We start from the raw sequence: 17,072 nt of genomic DNA on the forward strand, positions 1-17,072 counted from the left end.
AAGGAAAATCAAGAGAGGGATCAAGTGATTGCCGGGCTTGCAACAAATGTAAATGTGCTGACAAAGATGTTTACCGAGAATCAGATAAAGAAAGTGAACAGTGGAAGATGTCCAACCCATCTTAGATGAAAATTTTGAGGAAGCAAATTATATCAACAACCCTAAAGGAGGGTATCAAAGGCAACCCTACTATGGTCAAGGGCAACAAAGCCAGTGGAGGCCAAACCCGCAAGGGCAAGGCAACCAACAATGGAGAAATGATCAAGGTAACTCGCATCAAGGAAATTGGAACAACAACAACAACTTTGCAAACCGGAGCTCCAACCCGTATGTTCCCCCAAAAGGTCATTATGCAAATCAAGGGTCGTCAAGTGAGTCAAAGTTAGAAAGCATGCTTGAAAGAGTATTGCAAAACCAAGAAAAGTCTGACGCGTCCATGAGAAACATGACCGAAGTTGTTGTCTCTCACACCGCATCTATCCAAAAGTTAGAGATGCAAATGAGAGACCTTTCAAGAGAGCAAAACCTAAAGTAAAAAGGGAAACTTCCTAGTGATACCATTGCGAACCTGAAGAGTGGTGGAAGTGACTCAACTTCTCACGTCACGGCAATAACTACTAGAAGTGGGAAGGTTTTACAAGGTGACATTGAGCAAGAGGTTGTTGGGGAAGAAGCCGAACAAGAAGTTGAAGCAGAAGAGCAAGGGGTTGTTGAAGTTGAAAGGGTGCCGGAAAAAGAGAAGGTGCAAGAAGTAAACCAAGAAGGGGTGAAGGAAAAGGATAAGGAGACATCAAAAGCTCCACCTCCTATTCCTAGACCTCCTCCGCCTTTTCCTCAAAGACTTATTAGAAGGGTTGATGATAGCAAGCTTGAGAAATTTTATGATATTCTAAAGCAATTGTCGGTGAACATTCCATTCTTGGAGGCTTTTCAAGAAATGTCGGGGTTTGCCAAATATTTGAAGGATTTGATCACCAAAAAGAGGACCACAAAGAATGAGGTGGTAAACATGACTCACCGGGTTAGCTCTATTATTGCCACAAGCCCTGTCCAAAAGAAAGAAGACCCAGGAGCATTTACTATTCCATACACTATCGGGGAGCGTGACTTTGCAAAAGCCCTTTGTGACAATGGGGCTAGCATCAACTTGATGTCACTTGCCATCTACAAGCAAGCGGGATTAGGGATGCCGAGGCCAACAAGCATGAGGTTACAAATGGCCGATCGATCTATTAAGCGACTGGTAGGAATTGTTGATGATGTGATTGTGAAAGTTGGAAAATTCCATTTGCCCCCCAACTTTGTAATTCTTGACTGTGATGTTGATAAAGAGATCCCAATCATCTTGGGGAGACCATTCCTAACCACGGGAAGAGCACTCATGGATTTGGAGCGAAATGAAATTAAGTTCCGGGTGAATGATGAAGAAGTCACATTTCAAGCGAGCAAAGGTATGAAATTACCCCATGAGTATGAGAGCATTCCAGTGATAGATGTGGTTGATGAGGTTGAAGATGTCGTCGAATTGAAAATGGAAGAACAATGCCTTGGTGAGGCATTGGCGGCTATCTTGGTAAACTTTGATGGTGAGGACATGGATGGGTACATGGAGTCGGTAAATGCATCGGAGGGTCTTGGAACCTATACTTACACTCCAGCAAAGCTTTCTCTTGACTTGGAGAATAGGGCCACACCTCCCTCCAAGCCATCAATCATTGAGCCACCACAACTAGAGCTCAAGCCTCTCCCGCCGCACTTAAGGTATAAATTTCTTGGCTCTAATGATACTTTACTCGCAATCGTTTCATCTTTGCTAAATGATGTGCAGGTAAACCAATTGTTGGAAGTCTTGAAAGAACATAGGCAAGCCATTGGATGGACCATTGTGGACATTGGTGGAATCCCCGCGGGAATTTATGAACATAAAATCCAATTGGAGAGCGAAACAAAGCCAAGTGTGGAACATCAAAGGCGGTTGAACCCGTCAATGCAAGAGGTAGTAAAGAAGGAGATTATCAAGTGGTTGGATGCCGGGGTAGTTTACCCCATTGCCGACAGTTCGTGGGTGAGCCCAGTACAATGTGCGCCAAAAAAGTGTGGCATGACCGTTATCAAAAATGAGAAGAATGAACTCATTCCCACGCGAATTGTGACCGGATGGCGAGTTTGTAAGGACTATCGGAAACTTAACAGTGCTACTTGCAAGGACCACTTCCCTATGCCTTTTATTGATCAAATGCTTGATCGGCTAGCGGGGAGGTCATTTTATTGTTTCCTTGATGGTTACTCCGGCTACAATCAAATCAACATCGCTTTGGAAGATCAAGAGAAAACTACATTCACTTGCCCGTATGGCACTTTTGCTTTTAGCCGGATGTCATTTGGCTTGTGCAATGCTCCGGCCAGTTTCCAAAGGTGTATGATGTCCATCTTCTCCGACATGGTTGAGGACTTTCTTGAAGTCTTCATGGATGATTTCTCGGTGGTTGGTGATTCGTTTGAGCACTGTCTTAACAATCTTAGACAAGTGCTTAAGCGATGCGAAGGGACCAACCTTGTGCTAAATCGGGAGAAGTGTCACTTCATGGTTGACGAAGGCATTGTGCTTGGGCACAAAATTTCAAAGCATGGTATTGAAGCCGACCGGGCAAAGATTGAGATTATTTCTAAGCTTCCTCCACCGACCTCCGTGAAAGGTGTTAGAAGTTTCTAGGGCATGCCGGGTTTTACAGGCGCTTCATCAAGGACTTCTCCAAGATTGCTAACCCCATGTGCAAACTCCTCGAAAAGGATGCCAAGTTTGTGTTTGATGAGAACTGTCTTAAAGCTTTTGAGAAGTTAAAGCAAAGGCTCACCATGGTACCCATTATTGTCACGCCTGATTGGTCACTTCCTTTCGAGCTCATGTGTGACGCCAGTGGTGTAGCCGTTGGAGAAATGCTTGGCCAACGTCACGACAAAGTTTCCACCTGGTGTACTATGCAAGTAAAACTCTCAATGGGGCACAAATGAACTACACGGTAACTAAGCAAGAGCTTCTTGCTATTGTGTATGCTTTTGAAAAATTCCGGGCTTATTTGTTGGGGTCCAAGGTGGTGGTATACACTGATCATGCGGCTCTTCGATATCTCATGGCAAAGAAGGATGCAAAGCCTAGATTAATTCGATGGGTCTTGTTGTTGCAAGAATTTGACTTCGAAGTCAAAGATCGCAAGGGAACTCAAAATCAAGTGGCGGATCATTTGTCAAGGCTTGAGGAAGCAGGGAGACCGCAGGGAGATCTTGAAATCAACGATGCATTCCCTGATGAGCACATACTGGCATTATCTAGCACTTTTGCTCCTTGGTATGCCGATATTGCTAACTACTTGGTTAGTGACCTTATCCCGGACGGATTGGAATCTTATCAAAGAAAGAAGTTTTTGAGAGACTGTCGGCAATACTATTGGGAGGAACCATACTTGTTCCGTGTTTGTACTGACAATATTATCAGAAGGTGTGTTCCAGAAGAAGAAGTTATGCCAATTCTCAAGGCATGCCATGACTCACCGGTTGGGGATCATCATGGAAGAAATCGGACGGCGGCTAAAGTTCTTGAATGTGGGTATTATTGGCCTTCCATCTACCATGATGCCAATCAAATGGTCAAGGCTTGCTACTAATGTCAACGACAAGGTTCAATCTCCAAGAGGCATGAAATGCCAATGCACTTTATGATGGATATAGAGATCTTTGACGTGTGGGGAATCAACTTCATGGGCCCCTTTGTAAGTTCTTGCGGGATGAAATACATCTTGGTAGCTGTGGACTACATGTCCAAATGGGTTGAAGCAATTGCCTTACCAAACAATGAGGCAAGGAGTGTGACCGCCTTCTTGAAGAAAAACATATTCACTCGGTTTGGCACTCCTAGAGCCATCCTTAGTGACGGTGGATCTCATTTTTGTAACAAGGCATTCTTGGGGATGCTTGAGAAGTATGGCGTAAAGCACAAGGTGGCCACACCTTATCATCCACAGTCAAGTGGTCAAGTTGAGGTTTCCAACCGGGAGATCAAGAGCATTCTAGCAAAACCTGTGAATGCAAATAGGACCGACTGGTCAAGGAAGCTAGATGATGCATTGTGGGCATACCGCACGGCCTACAAAACCCCTATTGGTACTTCTCCTTATCGGCTAGTCTTTGGTAAAGCATGTCATCTACCCGTGGAATTGGAACATAAAGCTATGTGGGCATTGAAAAGGCTGAACTTAGATTGGGCTGAAGCTGCAAATTTGAGGTTAACACAACTCAATGAAATGGAGGAATTCCGGTTCCATGCTTATGAAAGTGCAGTTGTGTACAAAGAATGGATGAAGTTTGTCCATGACAAGAAGATCTTGAAAAGAGAGTTCAAGACGGGTGATTGGGTCTTGCTCTTTAACTCAAGGCTCAAATTGTTTCCGGGCAAGCTTAAATCAAAATGGTCCGATCCATTCAAAGTTGTCAATGCCTCTCCTTATGGAGCTGTGGAATTAGAATCAACAGATGGGTCCCAAACATTCAAGGTAAATGGCCAACGTATCAAGAACTACTTGGGCACTGATGGAGAAAAACATTTGGTGGAGCAGCTGGCTCTCAAAGATGGTCCATGCCCGACCATTGAGTGAAACCAAAGGAACATCAACTTCGTCGTGTCGCGACGTTAAATCAAGCGCTTCATGGGAGGCAACCCATGTGTGGTAACACTCTTTTGTTCTATGAATTTTTAGTTTTTGATAGATAGATTTATTTGAGAAATTTAAAGTGTGTGTCAGAGTGCAGGGGATTCAAAAGATCATAACAATTGGTACGAATGCATAAAAAGTGGAAGAAAAACCACTAGGTGAATTCTGCTGCACAAATGCGGTCGCATTTTAGCTATGCGGACCGCACTCTAACCGCAAACCTAAGCAGAGATTTTGGTTAAAATTGTGGTTGAAAATGCGGTGAGGTGGTGCATTATGCAGTCCACATTTAATTTATGCGACCGCATTTTGCACCGCATTTGCCTCCCTTCAGCTTGGTCCTTAACCTCATCGCATAACACACATGCAGTCACACTGTGTGTTATAGTGTCCTATCCATCGCAGAATCGACAAGGTAAGTCCGGATAACCCTCTCATCTCTCACTCACTTAAAACAAAACAAAAAAAACGAAAAAAAAAGGGGGAAGAACACGAACGGACTTCGAACCAAATCAAGCTCAAATTGTGTGCAACCAAAGGACTCCATTTGTCACACTCATTGTCCCAATCATCAAACTCTGCTGGTATGAACCCGTTTCTCCCTCGTTTTATCTTTGATTTCCACCGTAGGTTCAGAGATTTTTCATTTAAATCCTATGCAAAAATGTGTTTAGATGTTTGTGTAGTTGCTTCTCTGTAGTGTAGATGTTTTTGGGTTGAAAATAATTTGGGGTACGGGGTAGAATGAAATAGGACCGCCATTGTTGAAAGCTTGGGTGACCTGTGTAGAAGAAGGCATCTGCGGTCCGCATTTTGGCTGCACAACTAAACCCTAAATCTTCTGAAGAAGATAATGAAGGCATCTGCGGCCCGTATTGTGAAAATGCAGACCGCAAATTCACCGCAGAGTGATACAGAGATTTCAGTTTTGAACCATATATCCATGTCAATTCTGCGATGATTATGCGGTCCGCATAGTGGTTCGACCGCATAACTCACAGCAGAATGAGACCACCAGTTGAGACTACAATATCTGCGACAAGTTTGTGGTCCGCATTATGGTTTTGTGATCGCAGACCAGATCGCATTTTCTTTCTTGCTTTTGATTCGTCTGTATCTTCTCTGTATTGTTAATGATGTCACTCACTCTTCACCATTATGCAGATATGGGTCAAAAGAGACGCTCATCAAAGCGGGCTTCCACCAGTAAGCGATCACGGATAGAGGACAACGTGCCGAGCCCCTCCCAGTATGAGGCGGAGGAGCTCAGGCCCTCAATCAATATAGAGGCTGAAGAAAGAAGGAAACGAGGTGAAGATTTACAGCTCCAATTTGGGGTTGATGGGTCCAGGGAGGTATTTAGAAAAGGGCTCACAAAACACAAAATCCTGGGCGAGAAACAATTAAGCTTGAACGGGCTCAAAGACAAATACCCCCATATCCTGGAAAACATAAAAACACGGAGATAGGAGAACTTCACTCAGCCACCCACGGAGTACAATGAGACCCTTGTGAGGGAATTCTATGCATCCTATGGGGCCTCCAGGACGAAATACCACAAACGCAACAAAGTTTTCACCGATCAAGTGCTTGTCCGGGGAAAGACTGTTTTCTGCAACATTGAGGCCCTTAATGAGTTCTACGTCAAAGGATGGAGAGCAGGCACAGCTGAGTACACTGAAAAATTCAAAAATAAGGAGAATGAATGTGGATGGATTGCCTCAGTGATAGCAAAAGGGACTCCCGCTTGGGTCGATCCTCAGAACAAGATATATAAGGAAGATCTCACGAGAGAGGGTCGCTACTGGCTCAGTTTTGTCATTTCTCGATTGGTACCAACTCAAAATGAAACTGAAATAGCAATCGAGAAGGCCCTTCTGATTGCTTGCATCATGACTGGTATCAAGATAGATGTGGGAGCGTTGATCTTCCAAGAAATAGGGATCCGAGCAATGCAGCATGCAACTTCACTTCCTTTCCCTTGCCTGATCACAGCTCTGTGTAAAGCTGTGAAAGTTCCCATCCTGCCAACTGATAAAACTGGAAAGGAAACGAGGGATATTGATATCACACGTATCATGGATATCTCTTGCATCACTGTTGTTGTTGCCCCATCACAGGTTCAGGTCCATGATCTGATTGATCTAGAGCACAGTGACTCCCAGACACCAGTGACTCCTCAGGTTACAGTGTCCCCCACTTCCACTTCCGAGCCTGCTTCTCAATCCACCACTGTCCAGCCTGCCATCACCATTCCTGCTATCTCGAAGCTTGGTCTACTGGCTCAGCATGCCAATGCCAAAGTAGACCAGCTTTTGAAGACATTTCCAAATCTAATCAAACAAGCCCTGATACCCATGCAATCCTCAGTGACGGCCCTCCAACAGCAACAGTCAAAATATGAGGATCGTCTACAGCAACGTGAGTTGAGGGTGGAGAAGATAGAGCGGGGTGAAGTTAGTGGGTTGCCTGGACTCAAGAAGGAGGTTGCTTCTATGAAGACCGAGCTACAAAAGATGCAGAACTTAGAGTTCGATCTATCATCCCTCCTTCCCACAGATGGTGATCAGGTGACGGCACAGCACCTCCGGACTTAGGTCTTGACTTCACTGCATTGATGACTGATACTGTCGGAGCTTCCCAGCCTAAAGCCCCTCCAACCCATATTGTGATCCATTCTGGGGAGAAGTTCGGAGGTTATGGTAAATCAGAAGATGAGGAGAAAAATAGGAGGAAGCGAGGATGAGGAAAGTTCTGGATATTCAAGCGATGATGGCCCTCAAGATAAAGGAAAGCAGATTGCGGATGCCTCTGTCGAGGATGCTATTATTGAGGAGGCTGCTATTGCAGAAGTGGAACAAGTAGATATGCAGACAACAATCCAGCGGTCTCTAGTAGACATGGCCAGCCCTATAACTCCATCAGTCACCCCGCCATCAGTGGGCGAGAGTAGCAGCTCACAGGCTCCAGCACCAGCTCCAGCTCCAGCTCCAACTCATACTTTGGACCAGCCTAAGAGCATTACTCCATCAGGAGAGGTCACTCCTCAGACCGAGCTCTCATCGGTCCCAGCTTCCACATCCGAGGGTGACCCCTCCAGTACTCAGCCAGCTACTGACTCCCATAGCACTTAGTGTGCCTCAGGGAGCCCCCCTCAAACTCATCTCTCTATTTTTATGCATTGGGGATAATGCATGCTTTTAGTTTGGGGTGGAGGGTAGCATTGTAGATATTTTTGTGATATTGGAAACTGTTGTACATATGCATATCTTTATGTTACAATCAGACTCTTGTACTTATGTGTATTTTGATTTTGTGTTCTGTATATATTAGTATGACTTCGGTACATAAGTTGTGTTATGAAATTCGTGATGATGTTAATATTAGTGTTTGTTTTGTGTTCATAATAGCATTGTGTAAATATGATATCGTTGTCCATATAAAAGAAAAACAACAAAAACAAGTAGATAGTGATTAGGAATCAATTCCTCCTTGTTTTTCTTCTCCCGGTTCTTTTCCAAGGGTGTAATAGTAGAACCAGGATCGTAGAATGAATCATTTTGACCGGTTTGGTGTAATTTCCTAGTATCAAGCATGTGTGTCTGTACATAGCATATACCCTTCCACATATATAAAAAAATATTGTTTTTGTCGACTTTTCCCGATGATGGATAGATTGACAACTTTCTTAAGGGAATTAGTCTTTGTGATCAACTTTGTGAACTTGAGGCTCGCTCTGTGACTCTATGGCGACCTAGAGTTATACATGTGTCTATGATGAAAGCCTTGAGTTGCCAAGTGTTGACTCGAAAGCGTCAAATTATGTGAATGAAACAGTTCGTGTACCATGTGTGTGTGAGTTCTCTGTGTGTATATAACTCTCGTGTTTACTTCTATCATCTAGAACTTGCCCGGTTGGTTCTTTCAGAAAAATGATAGTATGTTTGGTTGGAGGGATGATCTTAGGCATTCTTTGTCTTATTTGCTAGACCTCTGTAGCCTTTCAAGCCGACCTGTACATAAATAATATCACTAGTACCCAATTTGAGCCTTTAAGCCTTTTCTTTGGCCAACTCATTACAAACCTCTCCTTTTTTGTTTTGTAAAATAATCCCCTCTCTTGAACCCGTCCCTCCTTGAACATTGAGAACGAGGCTAAAAGCCTAAGTTGGGAGTGGTGTCGCAGTGGAGATTGGTAAGGTTGTACGTTGAGTTAGGACCACATGCCTCAAAAGTGTTTGTTTTAGATTATTCAAGCTCCAAAAGAGAAAAAAAACAAGAGAAAGATTTGTGTGAAAAAAAAAGAGAAAATATGTGTATGTATATAAAGTATGGAGCCTTGAATAAAATTAGAAGAGGTATGTTAGGTGGTTCTATATTGGAAAATAGACGCAAATGAGGCTATGAGGGCTTGAAAAGAAGCAAAGTAAAAAAAAATGGAAAATTGTGAGTAGTGTTCAAGGAGGGTGAAGTCACGTGTACCCAAATGTCTATCCAACCCTTCCCGAAACCTACATTACAAGCTTAAAAAGTCCTTATGAGACCTCCACCCGAACATTCTTGAATAAGCGGTGAATTAAAATAAGGGCAAGCTTATGGTATGAAATGTTGTAACACTTGAAGTTCTTTCTGAGAGTGAGTGTATTTGTAAACTGTCCCTTTTTGTTGTCCTTATAAATATTGTGATTTTGGGACCTTCTTTCTAGTGAGAGTACATGAACTGTGGAGTTAAACAAAAGTTGAGCTTTTGAGTCAAATGCAATTGCACTCAGCTGAGGGTAACATTTTGTCGCAATGTCTGAGGCTCAAGGTTCACAAGTTGATTAGTTTTCCTTGTATATACTATCAGTTTAGGAAGGGCAAAACAATTATAGATGCATGCTTGAAGTACTAGCAATGAACACCACCCATAGTCATTATCGTTTCATGTTTTGTAAATAAAGTCTAGAATAGGCTAAGTTTGTTTTAGTTGCTTGAGGACAAGCAAGAGTTTAAGTTAGGGGTGTTGATGTGTCGGAGAATTTCGGCACATTTCAATACTAATTGCTTAGATTTTAGCTTGTTTTAATGCAATTATCTCTGTTACTTATGTAGTTTTGTTGTTTCTACAGTACATAAGGACTGAGAACGCAAGAATATGGAAATCGAAGCAAAAAGACAAGAAAAGAGCAAAATGTAGCAAAAATGCTGGTCTGTGATACATTATGCGATCGCAAATCAGACATGCGAGCCGCAGAATGCACGTCAAATCCCAGACAAAAGCAGAGATCTGGGTTAAATCTCAAGTCAAGAATGCGGTCCATTATGCGACCGCAGAACCAACATGCGAGCCGCAGAGTGAACCGCAAACCAACCATGAAGGTCACTGAAGGACGAAGATGCGATGCAAAATGCGATCGCATTTCTGCAATGCGATCCGCATAATTGGAATGTGAAGAAGACCTGTAAACTAGGGTTCCAGTCTGCGATGAGGATGTTCAAGATGCGGACCGCATACGTGCTCTACGACAAGAATGCGATCGCATATCAGACCTGAAAGGGCATTTTTGTCCGTTTTCTATCCCGATTTTGAGTCCACTATAAATAGTTTTATGATGTCTTTGTGGGCTCATCTTGTCTAGTCTTTGAACCACATTCCAAGACATTAATATTCCTCACTTTTGGAAGCTTTTGGGTGAAGATTCTCTACTTTGTAAGCTTTTATGACATTAAATACTCTTTGATTTTTGTATTGTAGTATGAGTAGCTAACTTTAAATACTAAGGTTGTGGACCCTAAATGAGTGTTATGCTAATGGGTGTTTAACATTGAATATATATATAATGGTTAGTTGATATTTATTTACTTCTCATTCTTCATTTATTGTTGGTGTTTGCAAACATTAACAAGTGCCATTAAATTCTTGCTTTGCTTGGGACGGTGGATTAGAATTTGGTAGAAGTAAATATCAATGACTCAAGGCTTTAAACCCTGTTTAATAGAATCGCGTAGGAATAAGTGGGTTTTACTTGGCATATATTGATGGTTCTAAATTGCAACTCTTTTATATTTGGAAAAATTATAAAGAGGAAATACTACTCAACTATTGGGAAATATTGGGTAGTCACTTAGACATCATTTGCATATCAAAAGAACCTTCCATTAGAAATATATCACATTAACACCGATAAGCATTACACTCCATTAAAGGGGACACAACCTTGGTTTCTTTAATCCAGTTAATTACTCTATAAATATTCCAATTAGTTGATACTTCCAAACAAACTCAATTCATACTCTTGTTACTATAAAACCATTCTCTTGTTACTGTTAACCGAATAGAGATACGACTTTAGTCGAGCAACACACTATAAGAGTAACCTTTTCACACCTATTCCCTGTGGGATTCGACCCCAACCTTGTTGGGTTATTATATTTGACACTGATCGCCTTACACTATTCATTAAAGTGTAATTTGAGCGTATCACATGGTACCTACAATGACTATGCCACACGAACAGAGCCAAGCACAACTCTCAGCTATGCAGGTTGTCAAGGGGATCAAGAAGGGGGAGCCGACGTTCGTGGCAACCATCACAAGTTTGGAGGAAAACAAGAGTTTTCAAGAGACACTTCCGCCTTGCATAGAGAGGTTGCTTGAGGAAAACAAAGATGTCATGCCCGAGGAGTTGCCTAAGCACCTGCCGCCTAGGCAAGAAGTGGATCACAAGATTGAGTTGGAGCCAAGGGCTAAACCACCCGCATTTGCCCCATATCATATGGCACCTCCCGAGCTAGAGGAGCTCAGGAAACAATTGAAGGAGCTGCTAGATGTTGGTCACATTCGCCCATCAAAGGCACCTTTTGGCGCACCAGTATTGTTCCAGAAGAAGAAGGATGGATCGTTGCATTTATGCATAGACTACCGAGCACTTAATAAAGTCACCGTGAAGAATAAGTACCCGATCCCGCTCATTGCTGACTTGTTCGATAGACTTGGGCAAGCCAAGTACTTTACCAAGGTGGATCTTCGAAAGGGCTACTACCAGGTTCGCATTGCGGAAGGGGATGAGCCAAAGACAGCATGTGTGACGAGATATGGAGCCTTTGAGTGGTTGGTGATGCCCTTCAGCTTAACCAATGCACCGGCCACATTTTGCACCCTTATGAACAAGATCTCCCATCCCTACCTTGATCAGGTCCTGGTAGTCTACCTAGATGACATAGTCATCTACAACAACACCTTGGAGGAGCACATGGAGCACTTGAGGAAGGTTTTCCAAGTCTTGCAAGAGAACGAGCTATACATCAAGAGGGAGAAATGTGAGTTCGCACAATCAAAGGTGCACTTCTTGGGCCATGTCAGTAGCAATGGAGAGCTACGCATGGACGAGGCTGAGGTACGTGCTATCCAAGAGTGGGAGACACCTATAAAGGTAACTGAGTTGAGATCCTTCCTTGGCCTTGTTAACTACTATCGTCGGTTCATCAATGGATACTCAGCAAAGGCCGCACCATTGACTGAGTTGTTAAAGAAGAACAAGCCATGGGTTTGGACGGAGCATTGTCAAAAGGCATTTGAATGACTTAAGACAGCTGTAACAAAGGAGCCAGCCTTGGCATTACCTGACTTTGCCAAGATATTTGAGGTGCACACAGATGCCTCAGACTTCACCATTGGGGGTGTCCTGATGTAGGATAAGCATCTCATAGCATTTGAAAGCCGCAAGTTAAATGAGACGGAGCGGCGTTACACGGTACAAGAGAAGGAAATGACTGCCATTGTGCATTGCCTTCGTACATGGAGACATTATCTGTTCGGGTCAAGGTTCGTGGTCAAGACTGATAATGTGGCTACTAGCTACTTTCATACACAGAAGAAACTCAGACCAAAGCAGGCTAGGTGGAAGGATTTCTTAGCCGATTTTGATTATGCGCTGGAGTATAAGCCGGAAAAAGGTAATGTTGTAGCCGATGCCTTGAGCCGGAAAGCCGAGCTTGCTGCAATCACTTTAGCGAGATGGGACATTCGGGAGGCTATAAAAGAAGGCATGCAGCATGATCCAGCATCCAGACAGCTTATCGAGTTAGCTAACAAAGGCAAGACGAGACTGTTTTGGATAGAAAACGGCCTACTACTTACCACAGATCGGCGGGTCTACGTTCCTAAGTTTGGAGACATTAGACGACGGATCATAAGGGACAGTCATGACACAATGTGGGTTGGTCATCTAAGTCAACGTCGCACTAGGTCCTTGGTTGCGTCAGTCTACTATTGGCCACGCATGCGAGATGACATAGAGTGCTATGTGCAGACTTGTCTTGTCTGTCAACAAGACAAGGTTGAACAACAACACGGAGGACTTTTGGAGCAACTACCAGTTGCAGAGCGTCCATGGGAGAGCGTGACTATGGACTTTATCACTTGCCTACCGAAGTCTGAGGGTTATGGTACTATTATGGTGGTCGTGGATAGATTTTCCAAATATGCCACCTTCATGCCTGCCTCACCGGGTTGCACAGCTAAGGAAGCCTCCAAGCTATTCTTTAAGAACGTGGTAAAGTATTGGGGCTTACCAAGGCATATCATCAGTGATCGAGACCCCCGCTTCACTGGGAACTTTTGGAGAGAGTTGTTTGACATACTTGGCACGGAACTGCACTTTTCTACTAGTTTCCACCCACAGATGGATGGACAAACGGAACGAGTCAATGCCTTACTAGAATGCTACTTGAGGCATTATGTAAGCACGCATCAGAAAGATTGGGCAAAGCTCCTAGACATCGCCCAATTCTCTTATAACTTGCAGCGGAGTGAGTCCACTAGGCGAACACCATTTGAGCTAGCCACAGGCCAACAACCGCAAACTCCACATTTATTACCAACCGCATTCGAGGGAAAGAGTTTGGGAGCTTATCATATGGCTAAAGGATGGTAGGAGCAGCTCGACACTGCTAAGTCCTACTTGGATAAGGCAGCTAAGAAGATGAAAAAGTTTGCGGACCGTAAGCGGCGTCCCACATACTACGGAGTTAGGGACATAGTCATGGTGAAGTTTAACCCAAGACAGTTCAAAGCACTACGGGGCATGCATCAGAATCTGATTCGCAAGTATGAGGGGCCATTTAAGATCGTCGCTAAGGTAGGCAAGATCTCATACAAGCTTGACATGCCATCGTATCTTAAGATCTACCCTGTCTTCCATGCCAGCATGCTTAAGCCATATAATGAAGATAAGGATGATCCGAGTAGGGGCCAATCAAGTCGGGCGCCAATGACTATCACCGCCTCGCATGATCGGGAGATTAAGGCTATCATAGATTACCAGGCCAGGCGAAAACAAGGGCAAAAAGCCACCGCTATGTTCCTCGTCTATTGGAAAGGGCAATCATCGGAGGAGGCCATGTGGGAACGATATGAAGACTTGTGGCAATTCAAAGATAAGATCTGAGAGTTTATGCAGCAGCATTGCGCCGCGGTCGTCGCAATATTAGGTGGGGGAGAGTGTGATGACCCGCCATGTCATCATGCCACATAGGCGCCATTTGGCATATATTAATGCCATGTGGAAGCTTATACAAGAAGAAGGCTAGCATTTGTGAGAAGATTCTAGAGAGGTATGGACATTTCCTTAGGAAGAACCTAGATCCTTATGGATTTGCTAGGAAAGTCTTTGGAATCTTTTAGGCTTATAGAAAATTCTAAAAAAAGCCCTTATCTTGTAAATATCAAGGACTTGTGTAGTAATTAATATTTACACACTAGCCCCTAGGAGACTAGTATATAAAGGGGACCATTCATTTGTAATTCATCAAGCAAACAATTCAAGTTCTCTCTAATACAAAGCTTCCTTGAACAATTCTCTTGTGTTCTTTCTTCCATTCTCTTAGCGATCTTAAAGGTAGTAAGGCTGACTTGGCATAGCAAGAATGTGAGCAAGTTGTGCAAGATCGTGAGCGAGTTGTCAAGTATCGCACGTGTACTTAGTTAACAACTAAGGACGTGACAACTGGTATTAGAGCGAAGGTTTCAACTAAGGGAATGGCGAAATTCAACATTGTTGGGAAAATGAGCGATGGACAAAATTTAGAGTGTAAATTCCATTGAAGAGTAGAAGTGAGGTTTGAGATTAGGGCATGTCCCACCTTTACCCCATTTTTGGTCCCCAAAATGGGAATTTTTTCATTTTGGAGACAATTTACTCCAATCATTCCCCAATTTTTTTCCCCAAACTTTTTTATATTCTTCCTTATCTTCTATATTATATTATTACCTTTCATTTCAATTTTAATTTTTAATTTCCATTAAATAAACTCCATCTTTTATTTTTATTAATTTATAATTTCCATAATTAAAACAATTCCATAAAATTTTAAATAATATAATTTGTAAGCAATTATTATAGATTAACTAATAATTCAAATAAAAGTGAAATCATTGTGATACAAGATTAATTAAATACATATTACATAACGATAAAATTCATTCGAAATACTAGATAAATATTCAACTTCAACCTCTAATATTCTCTCATAAATGATCTATTAATGCATTACGAAGTGCAAAATGAGCATATTTGTCCTTAATTATTCTATGTCGAAATAAAAATTCTTGAAATCGTTGATTTTCATCTACTGCTATTTCTACATAAAAATAATAAATGCACGAAAATTAATTTATCAAAATTATACACCAAAGTTAAGATATAATATTAATATTATAAATACATTACATAAACATAATTAGGTATATATAAAGAGATAAATTAAAAGATTAAATAATAAAATAATAATAAAAAAGTGATGAATAGTAATGAGGGAGATGAATAGTGTACCCCCATATTTGAGGGAATACTATTCATCCCCCATTTTGGGGACAAAAATAGGGGAGGGTTGGAGCTAAATTCCCCCAAATATTTCCTCCACTATGAGGGATTGGGGCAAGGTTGGAGATGCCCTTAGGGTTTGAGGGATAGAAGAAGAGTGGAAGTGAAGATTGAGAAGAGAGAGAGAGAGAAAGAGAAATTATGGAGCAGATGAATGGTGAAATTGGTTGAATGGAGTTTAGTTGCGAGGGAGTTAGGTGATGCGTAGAATAGGGACCCTTTTTTTGCCGTCAGCTGACGTAAAGGACGATATCAGGTTGTTTTTTTAATGTTTTTATAATTCTCCTCCTAATGTGCGATATTTACTTTTAAGTCTCAATTAATTCAAATTCACGTAATTGTTGAGGACATGACTCTTGATGAGAAAGTATGGATGTTGAAGATTAAGGTAGAGGGTTATTTCTTTATTACTATTAGATTTTTATTACTACCCGATGATGTTTCTGTTTTGGTTCTGTTATTATCTAGTTGTTGTTACTGTCTGGAGCCTCTTCCTGATTTGAAGAAGCCACGTCTTAGAAATGAATTTATATTTAGTTCAATCCATTCTTCTGCAAATCCCAGTTTCCTCAGCATAAAACATAAAAAAGGCCAAGAGACGTTGTCATAGGCTTTAACCATATTCAGTTTAATCACCACATTAGCTCCTTTCTTAGGTTTGCCAACATCATTGATGAGCTCTTATACTAAGAGAATGTTTTTAGTTATGGCTCTTCCTTTAACAAAAACTACTTTGAATTTGAGTGATGATCTTGGGAAACATCATTGATTGTAATGATAAAGAATAGGGTGTGGGTGACAAGCATTTTATAATTGAGGTAAAAATGATTGAACAAGTTTCATCATGCTTTTCTGCAGGTTAAGAAAGGAGAGATTCGGCCTCCAAAGGTCAAGACAGAAGATCTCAACAAATCTTATGTTTAAAGACCAGTTAAACGAGGTTAACACAGGTACTTGATAGTTTTTTATTCCTCTCACAGTTATGTGAATCTCATCCAAGCTTAGGAACTGACTTCTTAAGGGTAAGCTTCACGCTTGTGTAAGGATGTATCCTTTGAGAAACTAATTATTGAGCAGCAAATTATTATTTGCATTCAAGTGTGGACCTGCCCGGGAAGATGGCAGCTCTTGGTATTCTGTTCTGCACTGGTTACCTTATTCGATCATCAGACTTCCCAATGTGAAATCTAGATGGAGAGAGAGAGAGAATCCACGTTAAAATAAGCTCACAAATTACTTCAGGGCTGGAGTGAAGAGCCACAAAAGCACCTGTTAGGAACTCTTAAAAAAAGGACCGAGAACTACATAGGGGTTCTGACACTCAATTCCTTTAAAGCGGGAGAGGGGTTATGTAGGCAATAGCCATTCAAGAAATGTAGCGGTTGCTGGACCAAGAGACAGAGCTGGCGAAATTCACCTCTTAGAGAATGACATGGAAAGACTTGACTGAATTACATTTGATGTATTTTCAGTATTCTCTAGCTCCAGTTGCGTAAATGAC

General features: G+C 42.1%; 1 protein-coding gene across 1 annotated transcript; it reads left to right on the forward strand.

Annotated features, from left to right (window-relative positions):
- The first annotated feature begins 3,008 nt into the window (after window positions 1-3,008).
- Window positions 3,009-3,662, forward strand: LOC142163187 (uncharacterized). The gene has a single exon (XM_075220445.1). It carries the CDS (start codon window positions 3,009-3,011, stop codon window positions 3,660-3,662), a length of 654 nt encoding a protein of 217 aa, XP_075076546.1.
- The last annotated feature ends 13,410 nt before the right edge of the window (window positions 3,663-17,072 follow it).

Source organism: Nicotiana tabacum, chromosome 8 (genome assembly GCF_000715075.1).
Source record: "Nicotiana tabacum cultivar K326 chromosome 8, ASM71507v2, whole genome shotgun sequence".
Lineage (NCBI taxonomy): Eukaryota > Viridiplantae > Streptophyta > Magnoliopsida > Solanales > Solanaceae > Nicotiana > Nicotiana tabacum.

What these genes read in the sequence shown, in the direction of transcription:
- LOC142163187 (XM_075220445.1), top strand. Translation starts at nt 3,009, where the DNA reads ATGAACTACACGGTAACTAAGCAAGAGCTTCTTGCTATTGTGTATGCT.